The sequence below is a fragment of the Psittacula echo genome, assembly GCF_963264785.1.
Source record: "Psittacula echo genome assembly, chromosome: 20".
NCBI lineage: Eukaryota > Metazoa > Chordata > Aves > Psittaciformes > Psittacidae > Psittacula > Psittacula echo.
The window spans coordinates 4,794,963-4,811,271 of record NC_137756.1 but is presented as its reverse complement, the minus strand read 5'-3'; the positions used below and the strand labels follow the sequence as shown (position 1 = coordinate 4,811,271).

General features: G+C 42.9%; 1 protein-coding gene across 3 annotated transcripts in view; it reads right to left on the bottom strand.

Annotated features, from left to right (window-relative positions):
• Nucleotides 1-16,309, bottom strand: part of UNC80 (unc-80 homolog, NALCN channel complex subunit) — a gene marked incomplete at both ends in the record, with an annotated part of 120,051 nt that overhangs the window by 85,899 nt on the left and 17,843 nt on the right. For 2 of the 3 annotated variants that reach the window (XM_080632002.1, XM_080632001.1), the window contains 10 exons: nt 304-405; nt 1,099-1,265; nt 3,032-3,180; nt 4,506-4,653; nt 6,549-6,695; nt 7,493-7,855; nt 8,496-8,764; nt 9,609-9,749; nt 11,139-11,361; nt 11,997-12,131. In XM_080632002.1, coding sequence (XP_080488128.1) covers nt 304-405; nt 1,099-1,265; nt 3,032-3,180; nt 4,506-4,653; nt 6,549-6,695; nt 7,493-7,855; nt 8,496-8,764; nt 9,609-9,749; nt 11,139-11,361; nt 11,997-12,131 — 1,844 coding nt within the window. The remainder of the gene's footprint in view (nt 1-303; nt 406-1,098; nt 1,266-3,031; nt 3,181-4,505; nt 4,654-6,548; nt 6,696-7,492; nt 7,856-8,495; nt 8,765-9,608; nt 9,750-11,138; nt 11,362-11,996; nt 12,132-16,309) is intronic. The other variant, XM_080632003.1, reaches the window with a different exon arrangement.

The following is a 16,309-nucleotide window of genomic DNA, read 5'->3' as shown; positions in this document are numbered from 1 at the left end:
GATAGCATCTCTGAGGAACTAACAGTCTATTGATGGCTATGGTAGTATGAGATACTGACACATCTACTGCATGGCGATTTGCAAAATCTCTGCTGGTTCCCATCAAAATCAGGGTGGGTCCAATTGGCAGCACTAAGATCAGCAAGATCAGCATTACCTGGATTTTATCAGTAGCTCCTAAGCACTTAACTCGTTTGTTGTACCACCCAAAGAGATAAGTCCTCTTGCTGTCCTGCCCATTTGTACTAAGCCCAGAAGGAAGCAACTGGCAATAACATGTGAAACAACTCAATATTTACTTACTGTTCTGGCGTTTGCATTGGGCGGCTGGAGATGTAACTACGGCACTCATCAGGGGCAGCTGATGCCTGGCCTTTGTCAATGATGACACTTCCTGCCTCAGATCTATACATACAATATAAATCATCAGCTAAAGTGAATGGATAGCCCATCTCATGGTCATCACATAGTTGTATGACATGGAAACCAGCACTGCTGAGCTGCTTTAGATTTGTACCCTCTCTTTATCAATTTACTGCCTCTATATATAATCATTCAAGAAAAAGTCATCACTTCTTAGAAGCAAAGCCAAGGCTTTTATGAGTTTTGCAACTTCGTTAATCCTTCTGCCCGATATTTTAATATGGCAAGCCTCAAAGCACCAGAGAAAATTTCTTTTTGATAAAGAAACATGGCAGGATTGGATTTATTCTGGGACTTGTTTTGCAAACCAGGATTTAGATAAACAACACTAAGGATGTGATGCACATTAAAAGCGATGTCCACACAGTGCTTTGGGATTGACACTATGCTTCCTACTTTTCTTAACCTTTCCTTCTCCCAGAGTTTCTATTGCACTGTTCTCTTAGGCCTCATGTATGAGTTAGGCTAACACTTTCTGCTGCAAATCTATTACTGTCTCTCAGTTCATTAAGTTTTAAAGGAGACTGCTGCCACAGTACAATTCTGTACATCAAGAACTGACATACGCTATCATGATAGAACACACAAGCCCTCGGACTTTCTACATTTGTGTTCAGTGCAGGTATTCATACAGCCATATGCAGGTCATTTCCCTTCTGCCTCCTACATACCCACCTTTTGCTCCCAGAAGGTTTCGGCTCTTGCTCTGTTTCCTCTGTTTTTTTTCCTGGTGTTAACTTTTCAGCACTGTCTAAGAGGGCACTGAGCGCCACTCTCCGAAATACATTCCCATGAGCTTCCTTGATAAACTGGACCAGCTGTCGGATGTCGCAGTACAACCCCTGAGTAGCAAGACATCATGGAAATGAAAGAATTCAGTCTGCAGCTTGTGAAGAAGCAGTATCAGTCATTTCTAAGGTACTTCAGCATTACTGCCTCCAGCTGTTGTGTGGTATATTCTCCATCCACAGGGTTTGTGTTTTCTGGCTGAGATCAAAAGCTGGAAACTCCATTTAGTGCACTCAGAAGAAGCAGACAAAGAGGAGCATTATTGCTAGGGAACATGCTCTGTAATGGGCTACAGCAGATGTAGAGGTATCAGAGACTAGAACAGCTGCAAGATGAGGGAGCTGCAAAGATGACTTAAAGCCTGGTTTATCCCATTCATCTAGCCCAAAAAACCTTAAAAGACATGAAAAAGTTAGGAGGGAAAGGGCAGTAGAGTGCAAAAAATTGCATGTTTTGTTTCAAAACCAGTGGGTGTCTTGGGATTTTTCTTGATTATTTTAGAGCTTTACATCATGGGAAAAAAAGAGGAATGACTCACTCATTCCCCAGCCTACTCATACACTCAAGGCTGGTTTTAGTTCTGAACATTCATGCACATCTGTGATGTGACAAATCACCTCTATATCTGAGGGCAAGGAGAAGGAGGGAACAATTTTACAGGTCCTGATTTTTGATCTGTAAACTTTCCTCAAAGATCTTGGGTTATTGCAAAAATTCCCAGCTAGGAACTGCACAGCCAGCTTTCAACAACAACCCCCCCACCCCAAGCAAACATATAATTGGATCTATGTACTGATTAAGGCTTTTTTTCATAAGATATGTAACACAAGACTGACTTTAAAGTGTGACACAACAGGAAATCTTCATATATACTCTGTGTACTGTATTCTCTATACAGGCACAAATGATGATGCTATTCTTAAAGGTACACACTAACTAAACCAGAAAGACATATAATTTGTAAGGAAAATTTACAAATCTAGATCCAGTAACAACACATGTTTTTCTGTGTCCCACCACATCTCTGCCAAGAAACATTTCAAAGGACGAATATCCGCAGGAAAAGAAGACATGGACATAGGTAAACCATCCTGCTGGTGTAGAATGTTACTGTTTTCCTTCTTCCTCTCCCTTCCCTTTATGGAGCTGTCCCTTTAGCTGGACTCTACAGAGCACCTCAAGAGTGCTTCTTGGTTGCTTCCATAAGGAATCCTAATTTCTGATAATAAAGGAGGTGTTTTGAAATTAGCTGCTAGATTCTGCACCAATTGGGAAGAAGAGAGCTCACACTATCTAGTCTATTGACTGCTCTGGGAAGACAGTACATAGGCAGCAAGCAGCAGCACTTTACTTTCCTCCAGATATCTGGTAAACTGAATGTTTGTCTATACCTTGGGCAGATGTACCATATAGCTGTTCAGTAACTCACATACGCTGCCACAAGCGTGTCCTTAACCACATAAACTGGCTTTAACTTTGCTAAAAGTTGATTTATGCTGGCTGTGGTCTTGTTCATTAATCCCTTGCTCCAGACTACGCTACTAATCCCTTTGGAAACAAAACAAAACACAACACAGAAGCTGCTGGAACAGAGAGACAAATGCAATTCAGAGGGAACAACTTTCATCCTGGCTAAGCCCCGAGGTTCCAAGGCAGGAATATAAGAAGGGCATCACATTTATATCATGTTTCAACTGTGACTGCATAGCTTGCTACACTCAAGGGATTTGGCTAAACTGAACTAATTCTTCATTGTAAAGCCCTACTGTTGGCACTCAAGTGAAAAAGTAACTTTGTTAACATGAAATCAAGTGCTTACCAGGTTTTCTGGGCTGTGCAGTTCATGTGTAGTGGACGCACAGCGAGTGATCAATGACTTGAACATGGCACTCACGATAATGCCCTCTACACTCTGAGCTGTAGACTTGTTGTCCACTGTGGTGAAGTTATTGCCAAATCCAGCTTTGTCTGCAAAATTCAAGTACAAGCAAGCCCCATTGTTAGAAATGGTTTAAAAAGATGGCTTAAAAACATATATAAAGGGATTCAGATACATGGGCAAGTCCCCACCTAATATCTTATGCTCAGTTCTCACAATCCCACACCAAGCAGAAGGGAAGGTTAAACTAAATGAGAAAAAATGAAATCTTCCAGAAACTGGAGTATGAAAGAGGACTGAAACAATCAGGACCATTCTGGCTTTCCTTTATCCACGTCTCATTTAGAGAATGTACAGAGTAAGACATAAAATGTGAACAATACCTCCAGCTTTGCTATTTGCTCTTCTAAAGGACAAGAGATGTTTGATTAAGCTACTAAGTGACAACACCCATGAAAAGAAAGTCTTCTGCACTACAGGAATGCTGTTTTTGCAAGAGGCACAAAATGACCAAGCTCTCAGAAAGAGTCTAAAATGAATTACACATTTATAATAAGAACCATCCCAGTTTGATTAGGTGACAGAAAAGCCTTTCAAAAGCTGCATGAGCTGCCATGCTTCAAAGCATGAGCCTGTCAATATTTGATGAATACTTGGGGAAAAGACCTCGGACATCTTCACAGAAGCCTCTTAGATAATATTTTTGATGCTTTCTTTGAAATGCCTGGGATCAGAGGTAGACTAGTAGACTAGTCAGACTCGCTAAGTGCTTCAGAGGAGCTATTCCTACTCTGCAAACAGTCATTGTTAACTAAAGAATAGTTAACTAAACAAAAAAATAAATGTTTGGTCATTTTAATAGCACCCGGAATATTTTTTCCTAACTAAAAATAAAACATATATACATATATATAGAAACACATGCACACACACTTGTAACTGCAGGCATGTGCATCTGTGTGTTCACGTTCTTGTTTATTCAATCTGTTCTTGCTATTTACTATCTCACCTGAGGCACCAAAGGTTTTAATGCTCAATTATACCTCCAGTCAGAATAAATCCTGGATCAAGCAGGCCACTGCAGCTGGTGCCTGGCCATATCATGAAGCGGAAACCCTCCATGAGGCACAGTTCAATGAAAGAAAATATTTCCACTGAAAAGCCATGAACAAGAGGTAGGATGAATCAAAAGAGAGGCCTTCAATTTCAGGTGCATTGGATGATATGAGATCACTGAGTGATAAAATTAGAAGAGATCCAACTCCTCTGACCCACTCTGGCTGGGCATGCTCTATATTCTGAGGATAGTTATTCACTTTTTTCTCTTTAAAGGAAAAGATAAGGGCATGGCTTCTTTCTGGTGGTACAGTTTAGGAATATTCAAGTGAGAGCTTCTGATGCCAGCTGTACTTACTGTCAGTGACTGGTTCCATGCAGAATCCCAGTAAAGCATGGAGGAAATCCACCACATTATTGAGGGAATCCCTGTTCACATAGTCCCTCATGGTCTGCCGGAACTGCATCTTATCCAGTTTGTACAGCTTTGTGAGGCAGTTTTGAGCCTGCAATGATATCCATCACATCAAAGTACATGTTTGAGTTTTGCTAAGAGGAGCAGGGTATTTTTTTCTCTTGCTTAGGCAGTGCTCTGCTGTGCTGTCTAAAGTAGCTCCCCTAGGAGCTGGAAGGTTTGGGTCCTATAACAGAGGACAGGTTCATCTCTGAAGCCAACAAGAGGCAGTGTACCAGTATGGGTGCCACTGTTTGAAGGGAGTGGTGAAGTCACTGCCAGCCATATCTCAAGGCCTACCCTCCTCTCTCCAACCTCAGGGTAAAACCTCACTGAATATGAATGAAATAGGACTCTCCCATCTCAGTCACACTTACTGCCTTGGTGAAAAGGTTCTTTGCTTCAGGCATTTTCAGCCTCTGGCTCAGACCCAACCTATTTGATGCACCTATACCCAGTGACCAATTTATATCATGCAAAAAATTAGCTTTTTATTTAAAAGCTGTTAATTAGAAGTCAACTTCTTATCACAGGCATCCATCCTACTGGGACCCCATGCATGCTGGACTTAGAGAATTTGAAATATCAGCTTTATGGGAAACATGAACTCTCTGCTACCTGCAATAGGGGGCTTAAATTTCCAGTAAACTCACGACATGTGATTGTCCATGCAGTCAAGACAAATGATGCATGCAAAGCAGTTTGGCCAGACAAATGCACAGAAGATGCAGCAGACTTAGACGTGGAGGAAAATCTCTTCCAATAAGGACCTCAATTCAATAAGTCTGGTAAGAACCTTGGCTCCAAGAGACCTATTAATTTATGCTTAATGTTATGCATAGGCCTAAATGTTTGGCTGGCTCAGCTCCAACGCAACATAAAAGCCATCATTCTGATGAATACGCTATGTGTTCAACCAGTGCTCTGTGCAGAACCTTTTTACTGTTACCACGGGGACTCTCTTACCCTCATCTGTTCCACTGTGTCCAGAACTAACACTACTGCTGCAGTCTCCCCAGTACCCAAGAGTCTAGTTAAGAGAAGAATGCTGCCCGATGCAGAGGCAGCCAATCCATCTCTGAGCCACCTAGCTCAGATCCCAGAACCAAATTATAGCTCTGTCGGCATGGCTCAGGCTAAACAAAGCGATGGAGCAGCACTTGGTTCCCACCTACACCACTGTAAATTCTCATTAGTCGTCAAAAATGCTCCCTGCTGCAAACACAGAAAGCAAGTATGTGCTGGAGAAAGCCTTTGAAAGGCTCCCATTTGACAGGTCATTGTGCTGATCTCAGGGACTCAAACTTCTAGATGAAGTCAGATGTCTGGGCTGCATCCTGGGCACTTTCCACTGCTTCAACTTGGGCAGAATCAAAAATCTAAGGAAGCAAAAGTGACCATCCGCCCTGCACCTAAATAGGGCATGGGTCTTCTAATCCCTTGCAGCACACTAGCATGCCTGCAAGCACAGTGCACTCCAACTATCAGGAGCTGAAGGAGCAGCCCAGCAGCAACCAGTCATAATCACCATTAAGAAAGGTGGACATAACTACACTTTAGACTTCTAGATTCAGATATGCAACCCACGATAGCTGCACCTCTTATAAACAGCATACTCTGTTGGGGTACCGCCAATGTGAAAATACACTTATACCAGCTCACACAGGGGATTTGCTCCCATTTGCCCCTTCCCAGACAACCCATTCATTGGAGAAGTGAGAAGCACCCTGGGCCTCAGGTGCGCTCTTAGGAAGCCCCAGGGGCTAGAAAATAACATCAACAGCTGCAAATCTGCTAGGGCTGGGCTGCAACACAGTCTGTGAGCTGCGGCAAAGACCAGTACATATACTGTCAATACAGAGAAAGCTACAGAGGGGCAGACAGCAGTATCAGCAGCTGATGTCGAAAGTACAGGGGGGACACTAAAATGAGCTGTAATTCTCTTACATTCTCCCGGAATACCTGGTGTCTCAGGCGATCTCCCGAGAGCCCCCGGTGTCCTTCTCCACAACCATAGGCACAACCCAGGGACTTCACAATTTTGATGAGCATTGTGAGTGCCAGCCTATGGGTGCTGACAGACGGCCCTTCATCCTGGGGGTCACAGAGAGAAAGACCGTGAAACCAGGGCACAACCACTAGTATCTTGCTAGTACTCTACTTCTAACATCCTGCTGCCCATGTATGGAGTACACTCAGATACTCCGTTACTGAGTTGTTACTCCTGAAATGTTTACTCCAATTATTTTTCAAGCTTAAGGACCAGCCCCTTTCATCCCCCCTCAAAAAGCCATGCTTTGAATGCAAAGCCCTGTGCAAACTGCTATGAATACCACTCGGCACTTACTTCAAAGAATTCTGCCTGAAAAACCAGAGAGCTGGCTTTCTTGAGCAGAAAAACAAGCATCTTTTTAAAATGTCTTAGGTATTATGCTACTATGAATGATGACTCTGGGGGTCAGCAACAGCATCTCTTGGCCAATTCTCATAGCAACAATGAAAAATTCATGATTTGTGGCCACCAAAGAAAAGAAACTGCTCACACACCGGATTCTGGTTTTCCTTAGAAGTTATTAATAATAACCTCCCCAAAAAATCATTGTGATTGAGGGTTTCAGGCCCTCTGACAAGATACTGAAAACGTCCATGCAAGGCTCACAAACTGTGCTTTTGGCAGCTGCTTCGCTGCAGTTACAGTGCTTGAATATCCAAACAGGTTTCTTCTGTGGAACCCCAACTGAGCACCAGAGTAAATCAAATTAATTTGTCATTGTGGTGCAAAAGCAAAACCAAGGAGGGAAACCAGAAGGGCAGTTGCATACACACACATACTCCATCTTAACAGACCTTACAGTACCTTTGGGAATTGTATAAAGGGAAGCAAGACAAACCTTTTCTTGGTTTTTGTCATTCTTTTCATATGGCCCTCCTCCACCACCTCCATCACTTCCACCTCCACCGCCTCCACCACTTCCACCACCTCCTTCTTCTCCTCCATCTCCAGCTCCACTAACTGGGGGAGCTCCAAATCCACAAGCTGAACCACCAGAAGCAGCACCTTTGAGCTGGAAGGATCCTTCACTTGGTCTCTTTTCAGGGGCCTCGTTTTCTTTGTTCTCACTCTTCCTCCGAACCTTCTCTACACAGGGCACCACACCAAGCTGAAGTAAGCACTCCACAATGTTCAGTGCCACATCGCAAACCCGGGAACTGATGTCATGGTTCAGGACCAAGTAAACAGCTTTCAGGACCACCTGGGAGATTCAAACATCATATTTAAAGTCTGATTTATTTTCTCTCCTAGTGCTAAATTATTTAGTGCCTGGAAATCCTAGGCAGAGCAGAGACTTGTTATAGCAGGCACAGTACAAACTCAGAATGAATTTACATACAACCCTCAACCCCTCAAGCTTACAATCTAGGTGTAAGACAAGAAACCACAGACTGGGCACAGTCAGGCAAGAAAGGAAACCAAGAGATGGCATCTGTGAGCCTGAGAACACTGCTTCAGTGCACCAGGAGCTGTCAAGTCATTAAGGGGAAAGCAGAAAAGGTGAGTTTTAAGGTGCCATTAGAAGAAAGGTGCTATTCAGTTTTATACTGGTTTGTAGGGAACTTGGTGCATGCACCAGGAACACAGCCATTACATAATATCACTTAAGATTTGATGTGTGCATTCCACATGCACATGCGCTCCTTGCAAGGAATAACAGGAGTTGCAGTATCTCAGAGGAGACTTTTATGATATGCACAAATGTATCTGACTGACCTTTATGTACTGCTGAGAGAAGTCATATAAAGAGGTGGAGGAAAAGCCCATCAAACCCCTGATCTCAATGGTACTGCTACATTGACAGAAGAGGGACCTGGCTTTCCTCATTCCTTGCCAATTACCGAGAGATCCAGCATGCCGTTCTTGTGGACAAAGTTGCTGGTTCCATCAATGTGATCCGTATCCTCCAAGCAACTGTAATTGATGCAGGAGTCTGTCAGGCTCCGGGGGAGGTTGGCACATGCAAGTGGCTCATGGGGCATCTCAGGGATGGGCACCTGGTTGCAAAGCTTCCTCATGTGCTCGCTGAAGAAATCAGCATAGCCCACATTGAATGAGGCCAAGGTAGTGTTGAAAGTTGCCACAGTGATGGTGGAGATCTGGGAACGCACTGTAGGGAGGAAAATGGCTACCTGTAAATTTCCATCTCTAGGATAATGAAACGGATAACCGGGGCAGTGCTTGTTTACAACCCAGGATGCTATTTGCCTTCTTGGCCACCTGGGAGCACTGCTGGCCCCTATTCAAACCAGCTGGCTACCAACACCCCCAACACTTTCCAGCCACTCTTCCCCAAGCTTGGAGCACTGCATGGGGTTATTGTGATCCAAGTGCAGAATCTTGTTGTCACTGCCCACTATCCCTTAATTCACTGTGTTCATTCAGCCAGGCGGAGAGAGCATAGGGAATCCTCTGTATCATGCATCCTGTCTCCCATTATGATCACCCTGGCAGTGCTATTTCTGCAGAGGCCTCCAAGACAGATAAGCCTCAGGAAGACTTCAAGTAAATTTCAAAGCCAGGCTTCTATCCTGGCTTCAAAGCCATGAACCAGGAGAAATAAGAAAGAACCTGTGATTCTCAGCACAATACAGCAGCTGTGGACTGCAAAGAGGCATTGAATCCCAGCAGATTCCTTAGGAAGCCACTAAAATTAGCAAGACCAAGTTTCTGCCAAACTTTTGTGCTGTTGTGGTAAGGTGATAAAAAAACCAAACCCTGCCTCCTCTCTGCTGATGGCTGCCAAGTTATATTTTACAAACTGAACCAGATCAACCTGAAAGGTTTGGAACGTTTTCCTACACAGAACAAAAAACCCTCTCAAGAGATGCAGGGGGCGGGGGAAGGAAATAACACTTAGTCATATACTCAGAAAAGGAAGCAGTTAGCCTTCCTCAGCTTCTTAGAGTTGATATTTCATTGAAACGGTTTTTTTCCTGGTATGTTAAATGTACCTTCTTTGACTGTGTTCTCTCCATGGCTGTTCGAGTGGTCCGGCAGATCAGAGACCAATGTGTGATGGGAGTGTGAATGCCTGGCGCTCAGGCTCTCCATCTCCGTTGCTGTGTCAGAGCTCCCCCGTCTGGTAAACTTTCCTAGGGTGAAGGCAAGAAATGGGTATTTAGTTTACTCATCTAACGTGCTTGGAGGTAGCTGAGGTCAGAAATTGAAGGACTGGAGTCCGCAGAAGTGAAGGCCTTTCAGGACCCTGTGAAGCAGAACCAAAGATTATAGTGGGGCTCACTGACATAAAGACTGAATGTACAAACTCTTCGCAAAGCTCTTCCCCTAAGCACACTGATTTTAGCCGACACCTACATCGTCACCCACCAGCAGTAAAGATTTGTCAGTGCTGAAAGACTCCATCCTTTGGGGCTGGTTATAGGAATTTGGCTTCTTCTTATCCAAAAGAAATAGGTATATTAGGATGGGGAGTGCTAAAGCAAAGGAAAACAATAAATTACAAGTCAAAAGAACCTACTGAAAGAGGAGGACTATCTGAAGTAGGCAGGATCTGTGGACAAATGAATCTGAAATACACGATTTCACTGAGATATCAGAAAGAAGGAACTGTAAGTTAAGCCAGGAGAAGAATCTGGAGCCCCTGAGATCAAAATTTAACAGATTTCTTGAGCTACTGAACATACGGAAAGGAAGATTTGGATACTAGATTCTTTATGCTTGTACAAATCTCTAGGAATACATACAAATACATACAAATCCATACAAATCTTTAAGGCTTCACTTGGCTAAGCTCCTTGTCTGGTGTCCAAAAGATGTTTACAATGGAAACCTCACCAAAATGATGCCATCTAAGCCAGTGAAAATGAGAAGGCTCTGGCATGGCCTTAGGCAATCATTTTGCTGCCTATTGTCTCCAAGAAAGGGTGCCAGGATGAAAGTCTATGAGTAAGTTTGTGAAACAGAAACAAAGCCTAAGCACTGTTCAGCGAACATGGAAGCTTGAGGAAGCCAATATTTATATTTAAGCATAGTACCTTTGCAATATCAAAAAATTGCAATCCTCACTATCTTAGCCAATACCTTTATTTATATTGTATCCAACATTCACTTGAGGAACACTGAATATCTTTTTGCCATACTCCTAATGACCATATTGCTGCTGCCTCTCCAGAGATCTCTCTTTAAAAGAAAAGGATGCAACCATTCCTTGAATCTATTTTAAGCTGCAGTTGTGCAACACTTGCTACCACTCAGAAGTGTATTCAAGTGGTACAGATATCACTACAGGTTGCTACAATAGCTATTATTCCTGTACAGATGGTAGTTTTCAGAGGGAAAGTGAACTAAAATGGAAGTCCTTCCAGGTCTGCTGTCAGCAGAGTTGCCGCTTCTACGGACAAGTATATAACAGCACACAAAAGACAGCAATAGGATGGAAGAAGAAAAAGCAAGCCTCTGGTGTTCTCTGAATGTTCAGGATAGGAATGACAGAACCTGAGGTAGAGATAACAACATCTCACCTAATATGGTGGTTTGCCATCCTCCTCTCTCAATGCCACGCCGGTCCTCTCCGATTCCAGAGAAACTGCCAAAGGAGAAAGTGCTGCGAGTGGGTGAGACATCCAAATGATCCTCGTGGAGGAGGAAGGGTACCCCCATCCTTCGCTGCCGCTTCTTCCCAGTATGGTGGAAAGGAATTGACCCTTTGCGCTCACGCTCCCTGTCGTCTTTGCGGCTCTTGAACTGCAGGAAGAAGAGGATAAGATATGAGAGCAGGTAGAGGCTTTGAGGCATGGCAAGCTACCATTTGAGGGAAAAGGATAACACAGATGTGCAGCCGAAGTATAACCTTCTACTCTAAACTTTTTATCTGGGAGATTTAACCCTCATGGCTGCTAATTGCACTCTGGAACCATGTGAGCATTTAAAGGAACTCAGTCTTTCCTTACACTGGGATGGATGCCTTTGTATAATTTTATGACATCCTCAGACCATGAGCTGGATTCACAGAATCCACAAAACTCTGCTGAGTATCCTGGATGGTTGCAAACTCACAGCTTCATGAAGTAAAAACACTGGAAGAACTCACTGAATCAGCCAGAACTATAGTGAGCACCAGCACTTAAAAATCAGCAGCGTTTGAGTCCCCTACTCTCGTGCATTTCAGCAGGACAGTTATTTGAATACAGATTTCAGTACTGTGTTTAGAATGTGCACATAAAAACCTATGTAATAACACACAGAATCACTTCCAATGAAAAGAGATGTCAATCTCACATATGGCATGAACACATAGTCCAAGCAGACCTTCAGCTGCTACTTAGCAGGTCACTGAGGTGCTGAATCACAGGTATATTGAAGTACAATTTTCTTCTCACCTTTTTGAAGATGTTCATCCCCAGGTCTGTGGAGAGATCTGGAACTGCTGGCCTGCGCAAGTTGGTCATTGAAACCTTGGAAAATGCCTCTGTGCTTAGTGATTTTTCTTCCTCATTGCATTTCATTGTAAGATCCTGCAGCTCCCAAAAGAAGACAGTAAGCACAAGGAGAAATAGAGGATAACCAGCTTTAAAACCAAGGCTACTTCCAAGAGCTTTCACAGGAGCACTGTAAAGGAAAAGAACCTTCAATTCATTACACAAGACACTATGGACACATTTAAAGAAAAACAAATGAGCAAACCAAATTTAGAAGCTCCTGGAATTATTGACCTTAACATTTCTGTAACCACATTAATAAAGTACAGCATGTTGTGCTGCCACAGAAAGCCTCAGGTCTTGCTGCCAGCGTGGTCTAGTGGCATGAAAGACCGTGTTCTGCTCTGATTCTGATCCCAGGTATGACTCTGGGTAGCTGATGATCTTCTTGACACCTTGATTTACATTTATGAGCAATGACAATGGCTACCCTTGTTGAAGCACTTTATTTAAGATCTAAGAGAATATGCCCTAAATAACATATGCCTTTAAGCATGTATTTTGGACCTGAAGTGCAGTAAGTAGCACTTATTCCAACAGACTGGATTTGTAAAAAAAAAAAAAATCTATTTACTCACTACAGAAACCTAATAATTTCACATCAGTAACGTCCTTCACTTGTAATAACAGTGCTCCAAGGTCTGTCCGTCATAGTTCTCATCATACTCGTGAAAGCCTCCCCAGCTATAGCAGCGAATGTCCCACGGCAGTGAAAACCTTGAGACTAATTTACTCTGGTTTCAGTAGAGGGCACTCTACTCCCCTTCTGCACTGAGGAAAACGCGTTACAGCTGCCTACTGTAAAGAAAGGTTTTGCTACAAAAGGTGGCATAAGCTCAGCTCCTGGCCATCTGTTCTCATTAAAGATCTGACGCCACTCTTCATGAGACGTTTGTGCAGCTGACCTGACCAAACTCCCTCAGGGTAATTTTCTTCTGCCTAAATACCAGCATGTTTCCAAAGGAGATGCTCCTTTTCCTTGCTCACCCATCAGAAATGTTCAGCTAAACAACTCGGTCATGTTAAAATACCTCTTTGCTTTCAATCCAGTGATAGCCATATGCCAACAACAGATGAAGGGACTTCTATGGTATAGGAGGTTTAGGTTCTGCCCTGCTATACTGCATTCTGCAGAGCCAGCCAGCTCTGCAGTACACAAGTGCGCAGTTTTATGCATATGAAGGTCTAGCAAAAGCCAATGACAGTCTTTGCAGCTGAAGTCTTAAGCACCAGTTATGGTGTTTGCAGTATTGGACTACTGGGGACCACCCATTCAGAAGTGTGTGGGACACACAACAGAAAGATTCCCCTTCACCATTGTTTTCAGTCATGATATGCTTTTAAACCGTTTTCATATATCCCTAAAGATTCAGGGGAGGAGTCATATATAAATTCTATAGACAGCAAATCAGGATTCAACCCTAGGTGCTCTCAACAGTGAGGCCAGCAAGTACTCCATATGGCTTAGTTCTTAGCTTCTAGAGCTCTCTGACCTTTTCTGGCTGAAGACAGCCAGAGAGCTCATCATATGGATTTATTTCAGATTCGTTATCTTTGTCCATTAGTTTGTAAATCAGTGTTTTATGAGGTGCTTACAGTCACCAAAAGGACAGAGTAAGGATCGGGGCCTCCTGGATTAGAAGCCATACAAACACACAGGAAGACCCAGCCCCAGTTCTGAAATCTGCTTAGGGTAGGTGTCAAGCAAACACTAGAAAAGCAAATTACAGAATCACCTTAAATCCACAGTGTGGTCTGTGATGTATTTTAATGAATAAAGCTAGGATGCCTGTTGACAACTGATTACAAATGTGGCTATTCTGTGCAGGGGACTATGTGGCAATTATGGTATGCATAAGATGGGTAAGAAAACACAACAGTTTGGGGGCTGCTACTCTAGGTTTTGTTGTTTCAGTTTTGGTTTGCCTTCCTTCTGCATGACTGTATGGCTACAGCTCATTAGTATATTTCTCAGCTCTCAAGCTATTACACTTGAGACTCTTGGCTTGATATTAGCATTGCAGCAAGCGTTACATCTGCATTGGTCTTATGCTTAATTTAAGCTTTGGCTCTTTGCCCCTGCAATGTTAGTGCAGAGATTTGCGAGCCTCTGAGCCACATCCTATATACTTATTCTGAATTCCTCATACTAAATTCACTGTGTACAGGTGCAATGCAGACTTCCTTTAGCATATGCTGCCAGGTCTGAAATATGTTTAGACTAAAGTCACTTTCTAGAGGAAGCTAGTATTTGTTTCGTTCACACTCCATTCAATACTCCTTTTCCTATGCAACAGGGAGTGCTGACATTCTTTGCTGCTAGTTTACTAGTCAATACTCAAGTTCTCTCAATCTCAGCTGCTTTAGCCCATATTTGAAACGTGATTTCAGGCACACAGAAACCAGGAAGAAATGTGAGAGTTTTGCTGAGGCTTAGAGAGATGCAGGAAGCTACCCTGATAAACTGCAGAACAATAAAAAGAATGTCGATTTACCAGAAAAATCTACTGGTCCCTGATGCGATTTGCAGGCAGCTGGTTTTGTCTTAAATCAGCCTTTGCCTGCTACTTTATATCTAGCCTGCTGAAACACAGAGTGCTGGTATTTCTGAAAAGCCATTGATCAGTCTTTGAGCAGAAATGATGACCGTGTCAGGAATTTAAGATCTAGACAGAAAAAGCAGGCTTTAAGTATATCGTTAGATATACTCGGATGGAAAGAAATTACAAATCTTCACCCAATGGAGGTGGCATTCTTGCCTCTAACAAGCAAAAAACCTTGAGTGATGAGACTCTGAATTTGGCAACGGCAGTTAAGCCCTTACAACTGGCTGGGATGAAAGACAGCCTCGGTGTCTCTGTGAATTGCACAGATTTCAGTCCTCAGAGTTGTAAAGCAGCAGGGCATGAGCTGAGACTTCAGCTACATGGAAGAGCATTTCAACTCCTCCATCACAGCTGTTCTGCATAACAAATTGGAAACCCTTTTAAACAGAATTCCAATTTGATGAAGTACAGTAAAAATACACAGGACTGACACAGAGGTTACCAAAAGCAATCAAACCTAGCCCTGGAGGGAAGAATGCCCTGGACACAGTCCTCAACAGCTACAAAGTACCCAGTAGAATTGCCAAATGGCTTTAACAGAAGAATGTTAGTGAACAGCAACTATGTAAAGGAATCTTTTGCAAGAGAAACAGCCTGGAGAAGCAAGAAATAGCCAAGTGTGTGAAAGGAGGGAAGCCTTTCACAGTATATACAGAAGAACCAGAACTACTGCAAACAGTGCCTATGGAAAACAACCGCATTCATGCTGCCACTGTGCTGAGAACCACTGCACTGTTGCACCAGTAACTGAATTTGGGTTCTTCTGAGCAAGGGCAAAAGGACAGTAGATGCATGGAAACAGTGAATCACATAAGGAGCAATATCTTCCAATTCTCCTTCCAGGAGACGATATTAAGGAAGGCTTTTCTGTACATGCACAGCAATCTTATAAAATCTCCATGCAAACGTAGATTAAGACTGAAGAGTATTTCATATCACCTGGAATTCATGGAGGTATGTCAAGGTTTTACAGGGATGAAATGGGCACCGTTTTATAGAAATGACACTAAAGTATAACACAGTTTAAAAAACACTGCCCTGCTAAGCCCTTAAAACCACAAGTTACCACCAGCCCTCCATAAAAAACATAAGAATGCCTATAAAACCCTGAGATTTAAAAATAACAGTACTAATATTTACACTGCTTATGCTTGTCTTCTGGCTTACAAGCACCCAGGCTATACAGGAGAACAGATATTTCACCCTTCTCCCTTACAAACTGACATCTCAAAAACTGCCAGAGCTCTACAATATTGGAAGCAAGGATTTTAAGAAAAAAAACACCAAAAATTCTGAGAATTCTGACTCAAGGCAGACATTTGACAGCAATATTAACAGAAGGTACAGCCTTTTACTTGAGGTGTGGCATAAAATTGAACTGCAAAAATAGCATCTGTATTAAATTCAGTTAGGCATTTCCATCTACTCACTAAATCAGAATTTGCTGTTAAGAGCCCACATGACAGGAAAAAAGTGCACAACCTAAAAGTAGCACAAATCAACAAGGAGATTAAATGAAACTGCAGCAGCATCCCCTTTTTATCCCTGGAATACACAAGGGAGCTACCCAAACCAAAAAAACATTTAAGCTCTAACATGAAGATCTTT